This window comes from Atta cephalotes, assembly GCF_000143395.1.
Source record: "Atta cephalotes unplaced genomic scaffold scaffold00071, whole genome shotgun sequence".
In the NCBI taxonomy this organism is placed as follows: Eukaryota; Metazoa; Arthropoda; class Insecta; order Hymenoptera; family Formicidae; genus Atta; species Atta cephalotes.
In genome coordinates, this window is record NW_012130135.1 from 317,176 (window position 1) to 332,230 (window position 15,055).

The following is a 15,055-nucleotide window of genomic DNA, read 5'->3' on the forward strand; positions in this document are numbered from 1 at the left end:
TGTTGTTGATTAAGCGCGCCAATAGTAAGGCGGCCAATAGCTCTAATTGCAGTAACGAATTGCAGTCTTGAGCGGCGCGACGCGAGACTTTGAGCACAATAACTCGGAGTGATAGTCGTTGAGACTGAGCTTGATGCGAAGGTATATGCAGCTCCGAACGCGCACTGGCTGACGTCGCAAAATCCATGCACTTCCATGATTGGTTGATAGGCATTGAGTTTAAGGCATCGAGGAATTCTTAGTTGATTCAAATCACTCATCTGTATTCTGAAAGCAATCCAACGAGTGTGGATTCTGAGGAACGGATTCGTCCCATTGAATGGCCAATTGCCACAAATTTTGCAAAATGAGTTTTGCGATCACAATGACCGAACCCAGAAACCCCAGAGGATCGAACAATTTAGCGACTTCGGAAAATATGATCCGTTTTGATACAACGTGGGCTTCTGTATCAAGTTTGTAGAGAAATTGTAGAGTAATCCTGGCACTGATTCCACTGCATGCCCAGAATATATGAGTCCGCAGTATTATCTTTGATAATGACTGGCACATGGTCACGATTGTCTATTTCCAATAGTTCAGGGCAATTCGAGGCCCATTTGGTTAACTCGAATGCTCCTAATTTTAACAGCTAAATTGTTTCATCGCGAATTGGTTTTAATTCGTCTATATCCACTCCGGTGAGCATGTCATCGACATAAAAATCCCGAAGAATGCATGCTAAATCACGAGTGAATTGATGAGTGTGCTGCTCAGCCAAATGCCTTAAGGGCATCTGGTGGCCAAATGACGTGAAAGCTGTATTGTAAGTGACGGTAGTGAGTTCGTACATATCGACATTAGCAGAGAGATCGTCGCGCTAGAGAATTCTCTGCAGGCGCGTCTGGGACGGATGCACTAAAATCTGTCGATACATTTTTATGATGTCAGCGGTAATGACATAAGCGAAAAAACGGAAACACATCAAAATTGAGATCAAATCTTATTGAACGATCGGTCCCACTAGAAGCGCGTCGTTTAACAATATGCCGAAACTGCTATGGCAAGATGCATCGAATACAATACGGATTTTCGATGTTTGCTCGACCGTTTTGAAGACACAATGGTGGGGAAGATAAAACGATATTGGTTTTTCCACAATGGGTGGGGACTCTAGGCGCATATGTCCCAACGGTAAATATTTATCGAGAAATGCCACGTATTGAATTTTAAGCGTAGGATCGCGCTTGAAACGTCTCTCAATGCCCCTCAATCGCTTGAGAACTGCCTCACTCGAATCGCCAATATTATTTAACATTTGTTATCTGACCGGAAGCTTGACATATCTACCCTGAGAATTTTGAGACACATTGTCTAAAAAGACGCTCGCAAATATTTTCCTCCATTGTGTAATTGTCCGATTGCGTAGAGATGTCGTCCATTTGCCAGGCACGATTGACATGTTCGTGTAATTCCGCATTGGTTATGGACGCGTGAACCTTGAGGCGGTCGGTATGATGCTGCCCAAACGACTCGCCAAAATCCAGTCCAGTCGTGTTTTCTGGAGAGTTGGGTGCTTGTCTGAAGTCAATGCTTGACTTGACCAACGCATATCAGATTCCAAAACAACTTCACTCCGATTAAAAGATCAATATCCGATATGTGAAATTGTGGATCAGCTAAACGAATGTTGCACGGTAAATTAAATTTGTCCCGCCCTGAAGAAACCGCCGGAATTTTATCAGTAATCTGATCAGTCACGATGCATTCGATAGTCGCGGTACGAGTTGAGTCGCGATTGTAATTTGATTCTAACCACATGATTGACGAGGTTACCGTGCCGTTGATGCCAGAAATCGAGACATTTAATGGACGCGTTTCTAAACCGAGAGCCTCCACAAATTTCTTGAATATGAAATTCGCTTGCGATCCGCAATCCAACAAAGCTCGTGCAAGCCGTCGCTGTCGCAGATGAGCACAACCGCAGTCGAAAGCATGACTTGTTCGCTATTAGATGATCCTGAAGCATGAGTCGCTAAGACGGAGAGAGGAGGAGTTGCCTTAGATGCAACTTCCTTATCGGTCTTCCTTAGTCGATAGGTCCGCGACTGAGAGCATATGAAGCAGCGTATTGTGCTTTGCCTAGCAAACCTTGCATTGACCGGAAGTGCATTTACTTGATGCATGAGAAGAGGAGCGCAAGTAGTTGGCGCAAAGTTTGCGACTGCAAATTTCCGCAGCCCTTTGCAATACTGGAAATGCCACGAAGTTTTTGCAATAATAAATGACGTGATAACCTTAACAAAAGTGGCATTTAGGTTTAACGGTAGCCGGGCACGACGATGACAGCTTTGGCTGCGATTTTGCCTCGACCTTTGCGAAAGTGGTGCTTTGTGATAACCTCGAACACCTGACATTGATGAGCGATAAAATCTAACAACTATTTAAGCGACGGCAGCTCGTAACCTGTTAAGAAAGTTTCCCACTCGCGTAACGTGAGTGAGTCAAGTTTAGAGGTTAGAATGAGGATGAAAAGATCGTCCCAATGCGTCGTAGGACGCTTCAATGCCTGAAGGACGTGCAAATATTTCGCGGCGTCGTCAGAGACTCTTCTGAGATCGATTGCATTTTCCTTTGCCATGCCGGCAAATCTATTATAACCTTGACGTGAGTTTGAACAAATACGCGCTTGTTGTCATATCGCTCCCTGAGAATTGACCACGCGACGTCGTAATTAGCGTCCGACAATTCTAATGAACTGATTACAGCGTTTGCATTGCCAGTGAGTGACACTCGTAGATACTCGTAGATACTGAAATCTTTGAGAGCAAGGTATTGGAATGGATAACCGAGAATGTATCGAAAAACGGGACCATTCATCATATTTGCCGGAAAATGTTGGTAAATTTAACTTAGGCAATTGAATGTGCGTACTACGATCTGAGTCGCGAACACTTGAAGAAGACGGAGAAAAGATGGACGTTCGCAATGTCGGCGAAGAGGAAATGAGTTCGCGGATCTTATTATATAATTTTATTAACGGATAACGCATAGAACGCTTTCTCAAAACCGTTTCGATCGCAGCCTTCGGACTCATCTAATGATTTTAGACGCGATCTCGTTATATTCCGCCCAAGTAGTGTTCGAGTTTTGCCTTCCACTCTTCGAGATGAGCCACTATTGACAGGCTAATGGCGGCAATTGACTCTACATAAGTTCTGATACATGTACATGATGCCTTTATGGTCGCTTAAGTATCGTCGCTTCTAATTGGTCAACCATTTTGAATGCAAATATGAACGCGTATACGCAACGGACGCGGCGAAGGCAACTTGGTTGGCAATAGAGACAATGGTCTTCCTTACCTTGTTACACATGCAATTAATCCTAGAAGGGGATGCAATAGATGCTAAATGCCTTCTAGTCGAGCATTATTGGATGGAAACGTTCCTCTCGCAGAAGTTGCGCCGTTGATGGATGGCTTCCGTTGCACGTCATCTGGATTGGGCCTTGTTTTCCGCCATCGACAAAATTTCGCTCGCAAAACGTTGATACTGCGTCAGGATGTGACGTCAGGATATGAGTCAGGCTACATTTCTGATGCTTAGACGCGGGCTTTCCGGCTACTTTTATTGAACTGTGTGCTGCTACGACGCTTGTCTCGTCTTGATGAAATAACCTTGTCTGCCAAATTGCTGCTCGCCACTTCACTGAAGCCAAATAGAAGCCTTGAGAGAATAGAATCTAGTTCGAAGGACCAAGAAATGTTGGCGATCTTGCTGCGTGCATGATGGATTTGTGATGGCACGGCCATGCGATCCAAGCATTTCCTGCGGTATGATTACTTCGAGAGCACTTGGTCGACAAAAATGAGATTTTCTTTGCTTTCCAAATTTTATTTAAACAGATCTCAAATGCGGGCGAACGTTTTAGTACATGCGGAAAGGATCTCAACGGTGGCGCGGTAAAACTTATTCACCATGAGGTGAATAAGAGACACGTGCTGTCGACGAGACAGTTATAGTGGCCATGATGATGATCTGAGTGTTTTTGATCGATTACGCGCGATGCATGCGTAGCTTAACAATCGACATCTCGTGAATTGATCGATTCTTTATTGATGTGATTAGACGATGTGACTAGACACCGTAAACGATAGATGTACCGAACAACACAACTAGTGGCTCTCTTATTACCCTTTGACCTATATATATGTATATGACCTTCAAATCACAGTCCGAAATTCCCTCAAGATTTTGGGCAATGATTTCGGTTTTCATCAAGCAGCAGACACTCCGTGCACAATAATCCGATTTGATGTTCTCCATCACCTTCAGTCCGACATTCGCAAATTCAGGACACGACTTCAATTTTGCTAAATCCGGTTTGTTTATCTCAATTCTTATGCTCTATTAGGAGCAATTTTGTTGATTTTGAAAGCACATTTCGCCGGCCTAAGTACGTCAAGTACAACCTTCTTTGTGTCATTGGAAGATGTAAATCTATCCGCATGATTTTTTTCAGGCACTACAAAAAAGCTAATAAATGTAGGCATATCCAAGATCGGTCCTCTTGACACACAAATTTTACACGAGTTTGATTTTACATAGATGTACGCAAATCAGAATTAGTGTTGTCGCGAACCCGATTGATCAGATCACTTTGATCATGTACAATTAAGACTTCTTGAACGACTTTTTTAATATTATCTACATTTAATCCGTTCGATTTTTCGTCTAATATGTTGACCAGAACAATATGTAGACACTTTAAGGAAAGCGTCCTTACAGACACGCAACGCAGTGTCGACCTGACCCTTTCTCTCTGTTGTTTTCTTGTTAATAATTCTATTAGACAGCTCATACTGCCTCTCTAAGCGCATTTTCTCTAGAGACGTTAATTGATTCAAATGCAGTTCTATCTTCTAAAATATTAGATAAACTAGCCGCTTGGCTGAGATCACGTCTCAGTCCCGCAGAATCATTCCCACTGTTGCCCTCTATCCATAATGCAGAGATCTTCCACTATTCAGCCTGATCACGGCAGGATCCAAGTTTACAGCACACATGCGCAATCAGAATAGCAAAGCAGGTAGGCAGTAACCTCCATCTTTAATCAATGAAATCAGAACAGGAAAATCCTACATCAGAGCACGAGACAGCAACAATCAAAGACTTACATGTATCAGAATGTCAAACGGAGAAAGCTCTTGACTTCAGTCCTGAAAAAAAATCCCCACATATGACAGCAACAGACAGAAAAATAATCTGAATCTAAAACTGAGCAATAAATAACACGTGTGCAACGATATTCACGCAGAGAGAGAGAGAGAGAGAGAGAGAGAGAAATTTATTTAAAATTTTTTTTAATTTCATAAATGGTTATGACAGGAATCTATTCATTTATGATATATTTCTTAGAATTCTTAAAAGTAAAAAAAATTAGCAATTTAATGAAATTATTGATATAAAGGACAATAAAAATAAAATTATCTTAGAAGAAAAAAGTCTGGAAAAATATGATAAGGAAAAAAATGGGAAAAACCCATTTTTTTCCCAAAATTTTCTAGAATTCATTCATATTAAGAAACTATCGCGCAATTTGCCGGCTCGCGTAAAGGAGCAATATCTCATGCCATAGCTGAGACATTACCGTGTCTCTAGATGTTACTATAACTGTTAGGAATTTATGATTAATTTAAAACTTAAAAGAGATATTAAAATATAAAATTGTTATAATAAATCTCGATTCTCAATAATAAATAATTGTAAAAAAATTAAACTTTTTTTTATAACTTTTTTCTTTTTTCCATAACTTTTTTCTATATTTGATATTCACAAGTCATACTTTTATTTAAAATACCGAGAAACATTGCACTAATAGAATATAGAAAAAATACAAAACTTTATACATAAAAGGAAAATTAATATTATTGAAACACGGATTTAAAAATTTATTTTTTGTAATTAGATAATGAATTTAATATATTATAGTATGTAGTAATGTTATGCAATGTAGAAGATAATGTTATATAGAAAGTTATGCAAGTCAAAATTATACAATAATATTATGCAAATAAAATGTCTTATATAATATGCATTATTATTATTAAATAATACTTCAGGAATCATATTTATTTATATTTATTATATTGTAAATCTAAGGGTAAATGTGAAATCAGCCAATGCAAGCCAACACAGGATTAGATATGTGTAAATTCATATATTTTATTCTTGAGAAAAATTACAGACGTTTCGACTCTTTTGATTAGATCTTCTTCAGTGATGATAAAATCCGTATAAAATAATGTATAAATTTAATATAAAAGATACGATATAGTGAAGTTGGAGTATCATTAACATATATTCATAACAGGATTATAATGCTATGCGTCGTATCTAATAAATATTGTATAACACTTAAATCTTACATTTCAAATTATGTAATAATATTAACAATGATCTGTGACATAATACACCAAGACGTTCAGAGAGTATGACATTATTGCATAATTTAAAATCTAAGATTTAAATATTTTGTTAGATACGACAGATAACATTATAATCATATTATGAATATATGTTAACGATACTTCAATTTTACTGTATCTTTTATATTAAATTTATACGTTATGGATTTTATTGTTACACTGAGGAAGATCCAATCGAAAAAGTTGAAACGTCTGTAATTTTTCTCAAGAATAAAATATACAAATTTACACACGTCTAACTTGGATTTCACGTTTATCCTTGGATTTATTCGTTGGAACTTATACCAAGATTGATAATTATTATATGATATATTAATAAGATTGCAAATATTAGGTGTACAACTTTGCTTCTGCCGTTTTTTCCGAAATTCGAGGCTTTATTGTAAAAAACTGGTACTATACATTTATGATTCAAAGTATTGTCCATCGCTGGCCACTACTTTCTCCCATCTTTCGGATAGTGTACGAATCCCGCGTCGAAAAAACTGGTCATCTTTTGAGGCTATCCACGAATTGATCCAATTTTTTACTTCTTCATAAGGCCGGAAGTGCTGGTCAGCCAGGCCGTGTGCCATTGATCGAAACAAGTGATAGTTAGAGGGAGCAACGTCTGGAGAATACGGCGGGTGGGGTAGGATTTCTCATTTCAACGTTTCCAAGTATGTCTTGACCACTTTCGCAACATGGGATCGAGCATTGTCATGCTGCAAAATCACTTTATCGTGTCTCTCTTGTATTGCGGCCGTTTGTCTTTCAATGTTCGGCTCAAACGCATCAATTGCGTTCGATACCGATCGCCTGTGATTGTTTCAGTCGGTTTTAACAGTTCATAATACATTACGCCAAGCTGGTCCCACCAAATACAGAGCATGACCTTGGAGCCCTGAATATTCGGTTTGGCCGTCGACGTGGAAGCATGGCCGGGAACTCCCCATGATTTTCTGCGCTTGGGATTATCGTAATGAACCCATTTTTCGTTCCCAGTCACAATGCGATGCAGAAATCCCTTCCGTCTTTGCCTTTCAGCTGTTCACAAGCAAACAAACGCTGTTCAACATCTCTCGGCTTCAATTCGTACGGCACCCAATTTCCTTGCTTCTGAATCATTCCCATGGCTTTGAGGCGTTTTGAAATGGCTTGTTGAGTCACTCCTAATCGTACCAATTCTTCTTGATTTTGACACGAGTCTTGCTCAAGTAATGCCTCCAATTCTGCATCTTCAAAAACCTTCTCTCTTCTACCGCTATGCCGGTCTTCGACTATCAAAATCACTGTTCTTGAAGCGTTGAAACCACTCACGACACGTTCTTTCACTAATAGCGGCCTCATCATAAGTATTTGAGAGCATTTGATGAGCCTCAGCCGCAGATTTCTTCATATTGAAGCAAAAAATTAAAACTTCCCGCAAATGACGAGAATTTGCTCGTAAACTGACATTTTCAATCAAGATAACTTTATGATGCAGACACAAATCGACTAATGTTTCTATGGGATTATGTTAACAGATGCCCAAGTTATTATATGACGTCTATGATCTATTTATTTCGACCACCACTTACCGCTAAAGTCATCTATAGGAAAACGGCGGAAGCAAAGTTGTACACCTAATACTAAATAAAATCATACAAGGAAAATACTATTTTATACATAATACATATTGTAACATTTTAGTTATTTGCAATACTTCTTTGAATATAATAAATTTATATACCATTTTTTAGAAATACTTTACTTTTTTATTATAATATATAACTTTTGTGATCTGTAAATAAAACTCTTAATAAATTTATTTGAATACTTCAGATTGAGAGGATTACGGTCAGCAATATTTCAAAAAGATGTCAGCTTTTCATACTTTTTGATAATATTCCAAAAAGATTGTAGATTTTTTCTGTAACATTTTAACAATCTTTCACCAAGGTTTCATGTGCAAGAATCGCGAACATTTTGCTATTCCAGAGCTGTCTCAGTAATGTTGCAGACATATTTCGCAACTTTTATGGAATATTTCACTTTTGAAATATTTCTGAAATATTTCCGGAAACTTTTCTTATATGGGATATATAAGAAAATATGAGAAATGAAGTACTTTGTATGAGAAAATATGAAAACGTATTTGAAAGGAGAAAATCTTACAAATGATCACAAAATATATAGAAAAAGTCATATTTTCTCATTGCACTTTAGTATTTATGAGAAAGCGGTCATTCTACGAATAAATATGACATTAAGCTGTACATATAAAGATTATGCGTTTATGGGTTTTCTCCGTGTTCAGATCCATTCTTAGAATGCCACGTTTCGTGAACCTTGCAGGCCACTTCATCAGGACGAGGAGCCTAGCCTGATACTAATCTTTATATAGAAAACATCCATGAAAGCTTCAAGAATAAATAGCCATCGAAAAATCATTCTTTAGATACTATCATCATAATAGAAAACAACACAATTAAATATTATATTAATTTGATCTATATCATAAACCAACCTTCTCAGAGCAATATTTCAATTTTTGGTTTCAGCATCCTCTTACACAAGGTATTCTTACACAAGGCATCTTAAAAAACGCATTCTTAATCTTGTGGATCGTGTATTATTAATTTCTCACTCTGACTATCATGCTAAGAACTTGAAATCCATTGTTAGAATTTTATTGGATAATGACTATCCTTTATTTATTTTCTCGACTGCAAGAACCTTGGCTAATAAAAAACAATTTTAAATAAAGATCACTATTAGCAACAATGACAGTAATAACAACGATCAATTAAAAACTTGGTTTACAATTCCGTATGAAGATCTATTGTCTGAAAAATTTAGAAACGTCATCAAAGATACTGTTTCCGTTGTATCTTTCTATAGCATAAATAAATTGAATAACGTTATCAGAGCGCAAAAAGATCCATTATCCGCGAGTTGTAAGAAGAACGTCGTCTATAAAATTTTTTGTAAAGACTGTGATGCAACTTATGTCGAACAAACGAGAGACATTTGAAAATGAGTATTTTCGAACGTAGATCTTATATTAATAGAAACACAACAACACATTTGATAATAACAGATCATAGGTTACATTATAGTGATTTCTATAGAGAAGACATTAAAATATTGGATAATGAACGGAATTTCAATAAGAGATTAATAGCAGAGATGATCAATATAAAACAATATGAAATAATAGCATACTTAAAGACACAAAACTGCTAAATCAAACATATTTGAATTATTTTAACTCTTAGTTTGTTTTTATTATTGACATCGAACTTGAATCTTAAATGATCGGCTCTCACAAATTATCTCATTTTACTGTGATGATATATGGTTGTACTTTGATGATATATGATTGTGACGTCTGCCATAACAAAATTTACAAAATCTGCTTATTAATAGCGAATATTATTAAACATGACGAGAGCATTGTTGCTGTAGCAATGATAAACTCGGCAACTCGCGACACTAAAATCGTTGCTATGACAACAATATACTCGATACTGAGCGCGAGGCGCGCTCATCACGTGTGACTGCCAATGCGCCTGCGTGAGCGATATAATTAAAGATGCAAAATATTGCAGCGAAAGCAACAAGTAACAAATGCATGTTATTAGTAAGTTCCTTCAGAATACGAAGCCTATGCCACGAAAATCGATTTTCCATCGAAAATCGATTTAAAAGAGGGAAAAATGAAAAATCGACTAGTGATTTAAAAACGATAAGTACTAAATGCATAATCTAAAAAAAATAGTGTCACTGAGATCACAATAACAAAGGTTGCAATCGCCTAACGAGATTTCGCACGCAAAGTGTCTAAGAGGTACTTAAACAAACATGACGGGGAATCCGTTAGATAGTATTGCCAAACAAACTTTTCATAATAATAATATGCAATATCATTGTATAGTGATCCGACGAGTCGAAAGCGCGGGAAATTGCGGGAGGAGGCTGTTACTGTCCTTACGCATCTTCCCACAGCGAAAAAAATTGGGCAATTTCCAATTATTAAGAAAACTGAATTACTGAATGTTCTAGAACATTCGATGATTAATTAATAATTCGACCGCAAAACGCCGGCGACAAAGGGTATATAAACAAAGAGTTTTCGAGGCATCTCGCATGTCGTAATAGTAACAATCTGTAATATTTTTGTAAGAGCATCATTCTCGAAATTCCGTTAAATTTCGTCAGTGTTTTGCGGCCGCGAATAATCAATCGCTGTTGAGAGCGGAGAAACCGCAAAACCGTTCATATAAGTCGTAAACTGCAGTTATAGTTCTTTCTTCTATTTTTTATCATTATTTTTTTTTCTTTGTGCGCCGTCGCGAATCCGCATAGTATTATAAATCGCAAAAAGTTACAAGTCTTTTATTTTTTTTGTGCGCGTTTTATTTAATAAATCTATCTAATAAACCTATATATTGATAAAAGTGGCACGTTATTATTTCTCATTCTCTCATTTCTTTTCCTTCTTTTTTTTCTTTTTTTTCTTCGCAAAGTGCTTTCTTATAACTGTCGTCTGTGATGTCTCTTTTCGCGCGGGAGTGTTATGTGTGTGAGAGAGAGAGAGAGAGAAAGAGAGAGAGAGGGCATAACGCGAATAAATCCGCGGTGTCCCTTGAGCCCTTCTTAGTATCACGAGCGATATCTTTAGAATTCAAGAGACACGTAAGCCTTTATAAATGGCTGTGGGTCTTTCCATCCATCCCTTTTCTCATCCTCGCCGATGCTCCTTCCCAGTAGCTCCGGACCTTCTCCGGTCGTCACACGCTCAACCACGATCCCGTGACTGCCTTCCGAGTGGAGACCAAGCGCTCCCATAGAATGCCCTGCCGCTCAATCTTGTCTGACGTCGCTCACGTCGCTCGTTCCTCTTCACTGGGCCGCAAAAGAATAGACCCCGACTTCTTCTTCTCAAGACATTTCACCGCGCTAGATCAAGGAATAAACGCGTTCCTCCATTTCGCCATGCACCATATACTTAAACGAAATGATATTCGTAGAAGTGCAATAGGTCGCAATCGGTGGACCGGACGGAAACAGCTATGTTGTTTAGTGTGGGAATATCATCGAATAACAACCTTTGATCCGCGAGTATTCGCTTCCCCGGTGGATCCAGGAAATGCTCGTGTATCACCCGGATATACGACCATTTCCCCGCTTTCGCATTCGCCACTACGAGTTTTCCTGCGGGTCACGAAAATTAAAGTCGTTATCATAGCAATGAGGGTGGTATCTCGGCCATTCTGTGATGCCGCCGTCTTCCGTCGTTTTTCTTTTGTCTTATTTTCTTTTCTTATTTTTGTCTTCGTTATCATCCCTCATATCCCGTGTCATCAAATAAATTATATACCCGTTACAATACTCTATGTTCCTTTTTTTTCTTCTCAATACTACTATTCTTTCGTGCGGGCGCTGCTCGGCGCCAAGTCGATACGCAGCCAGAGAAGCCAAGGTTTCCGATTGGTTCCTCTCTTTGCTTCCTCTTCCTCAAGCGGATCGTCCCGCCACAAGGAGTCATACGCTCTGTATCTTGTTGTCCGCGCCGATGGCCGCTCAAGAATCTGGGATGTGACAATGGTCGACACCGTACTGTACATTTTATTTATTATTTTATAATTTGACTAAAAAATTTTTAATTGTTTGACATCTTTACTATCAAGACTTTGGATTAGCAGTTTACATTATGTGCTTGCAATTTCTATCATGAGTAAATTTTTTTTATACATTCATTTTCATTATATTAAAATACTTATTTAATTTTGTTATTAAAGGCACCGATTTTGTGATTTCTATCCAGTCTTGTAACTGGCATGGGAGAATGTATTCTCGACAGAGAACTTAGTTTGGCTTCCCTGGAGACTGCAAAGAATACATTTACATTTTCCAATTTTGCATACATAGACAACGAGCAATATATGCAACTTTAGCATATTATGTAACTTTTTTACGTATATTTTTTTGCTGAAAAAGGTTAGAAAACCTACCGAAACGTATGAATTTATTATCATTTTAACGATTATGTTTGTTCTACTTCTCTTCAATAAATTTAATTTGAATATTGAGAGATCTTCTTGAACAACTTGCGTATCTCTGAACAACTCTTATTTCCTCGAGCCCTTTTTTCTCTGTTATTAAAACAAGATATTTACGCAATAAAAGAAAATTTACATAATTTTTGTGGAATTACATATAATTTCTGTAAAATTATGTAATTCCACAAAAATTATGTAAACTTGCTTTTATATATCTGTAAAATTGCATAATTTTTTTATATTTACAGAACTAATCATGTAATTTTTATATCTTTTATATGTATAAATTTACTTCTTTTACAGTGTGGTTTGTATTGTATCATGTCTAATCGTGTGCAAAGTAACAATAATAGTAATTGTAAAATTTGTTACCATTACAGTTACCAAAAAAAAGTAACGCAGTTACCAGTAAAGTTACCAAAAAGGTAACTTATAACTGTAACTTTGTTAACGAATTACTTCCATTCCCTGAAGAGGAATATGCTTCGGGAAATCGATATTCATTTTTTTCTCATCATTGTTAAGTTATATTGAGGAAGATATTCCTTAATATATTATACGTTTAATGCTTTTGTTTGTAATATTAAGTTCAGTATAGAATTTACAATTTCCATTTAATTTAATTTTACTTGTTCCATTTATTTTTAATTCATTTTTTAAATTATCACAATCGATCGAAATTTTTTGACATTCTTTATTGGAATATAGCCACGAATAGAGCCACGAGCCTCTGTCAATGTAATCCACAGAATGGTACTAGATAAGACGTATTCAATTTCGCAATTTTGAAGCTGTCTCGGCGTGTTTATAAATATTAATACTTCATACGACGCGTCGAACTTAAAGTAATATATCGGAATCGTTTGCTCGCAAGTGTGTACGTGTAGTGTCTCACATTTCTATTTATCACTCTCATATAAAGTATAATGATTATTCTCCTTATCTAACGCTATTAATGAGTGATTAATTTTTACAAAAATGAATACATTTGAATGTATTTAAATAGGAGGACGCGTATTATTTTGTACGCGATTTTGGATACGATTATTGGAAACTAAAGCGTAGTAAAATATATAAGAATTCGAATAAAATGCGTTAATTGACATATAATTTTGGATAATGTTCCAATTTTCTACCTTTATTTGAAAGGGAAAAATGTAAATCTTTCGTTTGTGACATAGCTTCCCACATATCTATTATTATATGCTCTAAAAGCAATAAACGAGTAGATATCAATTACCCTTTCGAGTACGCTAAATGATTTAATGTTTTTCCTAGGTCTAGTCAAGTCGATCATGAAGGTAACAAGTACTTGTATGGTAAATGTTCATCGAGATCTTCTCGCTGCATATATTTATCTAACTGCATCTCTATTATTCTTGTAACATTCAATAACAGATTTTCATTATAGGCCGTTGCTTTTTCTAGACTACTAATGTGTTCAATAGTTGCGTTTAATATTTTTAATAGTTTGGCTGCATGCCGTAATACCTACTGATTATCTTGAAATATCTTATCTTGAAATATGTAGTTACTTTATTCACTGTGCATAGCCTCCATAGAATATTCCTATCCGAATAGCATTTTGCTAATCGTGCCAATAGCATTTAATAACCTTCTTTAGTTCATTCTTTTATCCGTAAGTTGACCATTCTCCTGATTTCTCCAATGTATACTTGCCCGCAGGAATAAGGTATTTTGTATACTCCTGCGAAGCTGAATGGAGGAGTTTTTGATTTGTAGAATTTCTTAAGATTTGTCCTATTTTTTTGGGAGTTTAAAAGAAAAAAGATAGTTCGGATATTGTACTTGTTTAATATCCTGTCAATCCGATCTGTTGTTTCTTTGACACATGGGAGAATAGACAAGATCCTTTCCTGGTTGTGTGTCAGAGATCGTTGTCTTGTTTGCATGTTTATTGATTGTTTTGATTATGTCTTTTTTGTCGTGTCCGTTTTTCTGTAAGGCTAGTTTTAAGCGATTGAGTCTGATGTTCTTTGTCAGAGATGGTGAAAGCTCTATGTATAAGTGAGTTGATTGCAGACTGTTTTCGTGCTGGGTGGTGATGTGACTCGGCAAGTATTATCGCTTCTGAAGTTTGTTCATAAAATTGGTTGTTATAGGAGAAGTGGTTGTTAAGCAGTGCTCTATTAGCGGGTTGAAGTCAAAGAGGCCTTTATGTGAGGCCTTTATTATGTTTAATGTATCTTTTATTGGGACTTGTGTAAAAAAGGATTCTACGTCGAAACTTACAAAGTTTGTGGGACGTAGTCGGATTTTTTGAATCTTTTGTATGAAGTTCGTTGAGTTAGTTATGTGTAATTCGGATTTTCCAGTAAGGGTTGTAGTGTTTGTGCTAGGAAGCGAGATAAGTTGCATGAGGAATATATGGCGCTGATAATTGGAATTTTTTTTTCATCGAGGGATTTTTTGGATTATAAAAATATAAAATTTTTTAAAAATTTTTTGAGAGGAAATACAAAGAAATATCCAAATTAGTTAAAATATGAAGAAAATCGCAATATATAAGCATAATTTTCGAACAAACCTGACAACATTA

At 36.6% G+C, this 15,055-nt stretch overlaps 1 protein-coding gene across 1 annotated transcript in view; it reads right to left on the minus strand.

The window, feature by feature from the left end:
• Positions 1-252: 252 nt before the first annotated feature.
• The window catches only part of LOC105624056, a 20,883-nt gene continuing 6,080 nt past the window's right edge, over positions 253-15,055 (minus strand). The window contains 4 exon segments of the mRNA XM_012205416.1: positions 253-496; positions 1,330-1,577; positions 1,816-1,941; positions 2,040-2,231. Of these exon segments, the coding sequence (XP_012060806.1) occupies positions 253-496; positions 1,330-1,577; positions 1,816-1,941; positions 2,040-2,231 (810 nt within the window).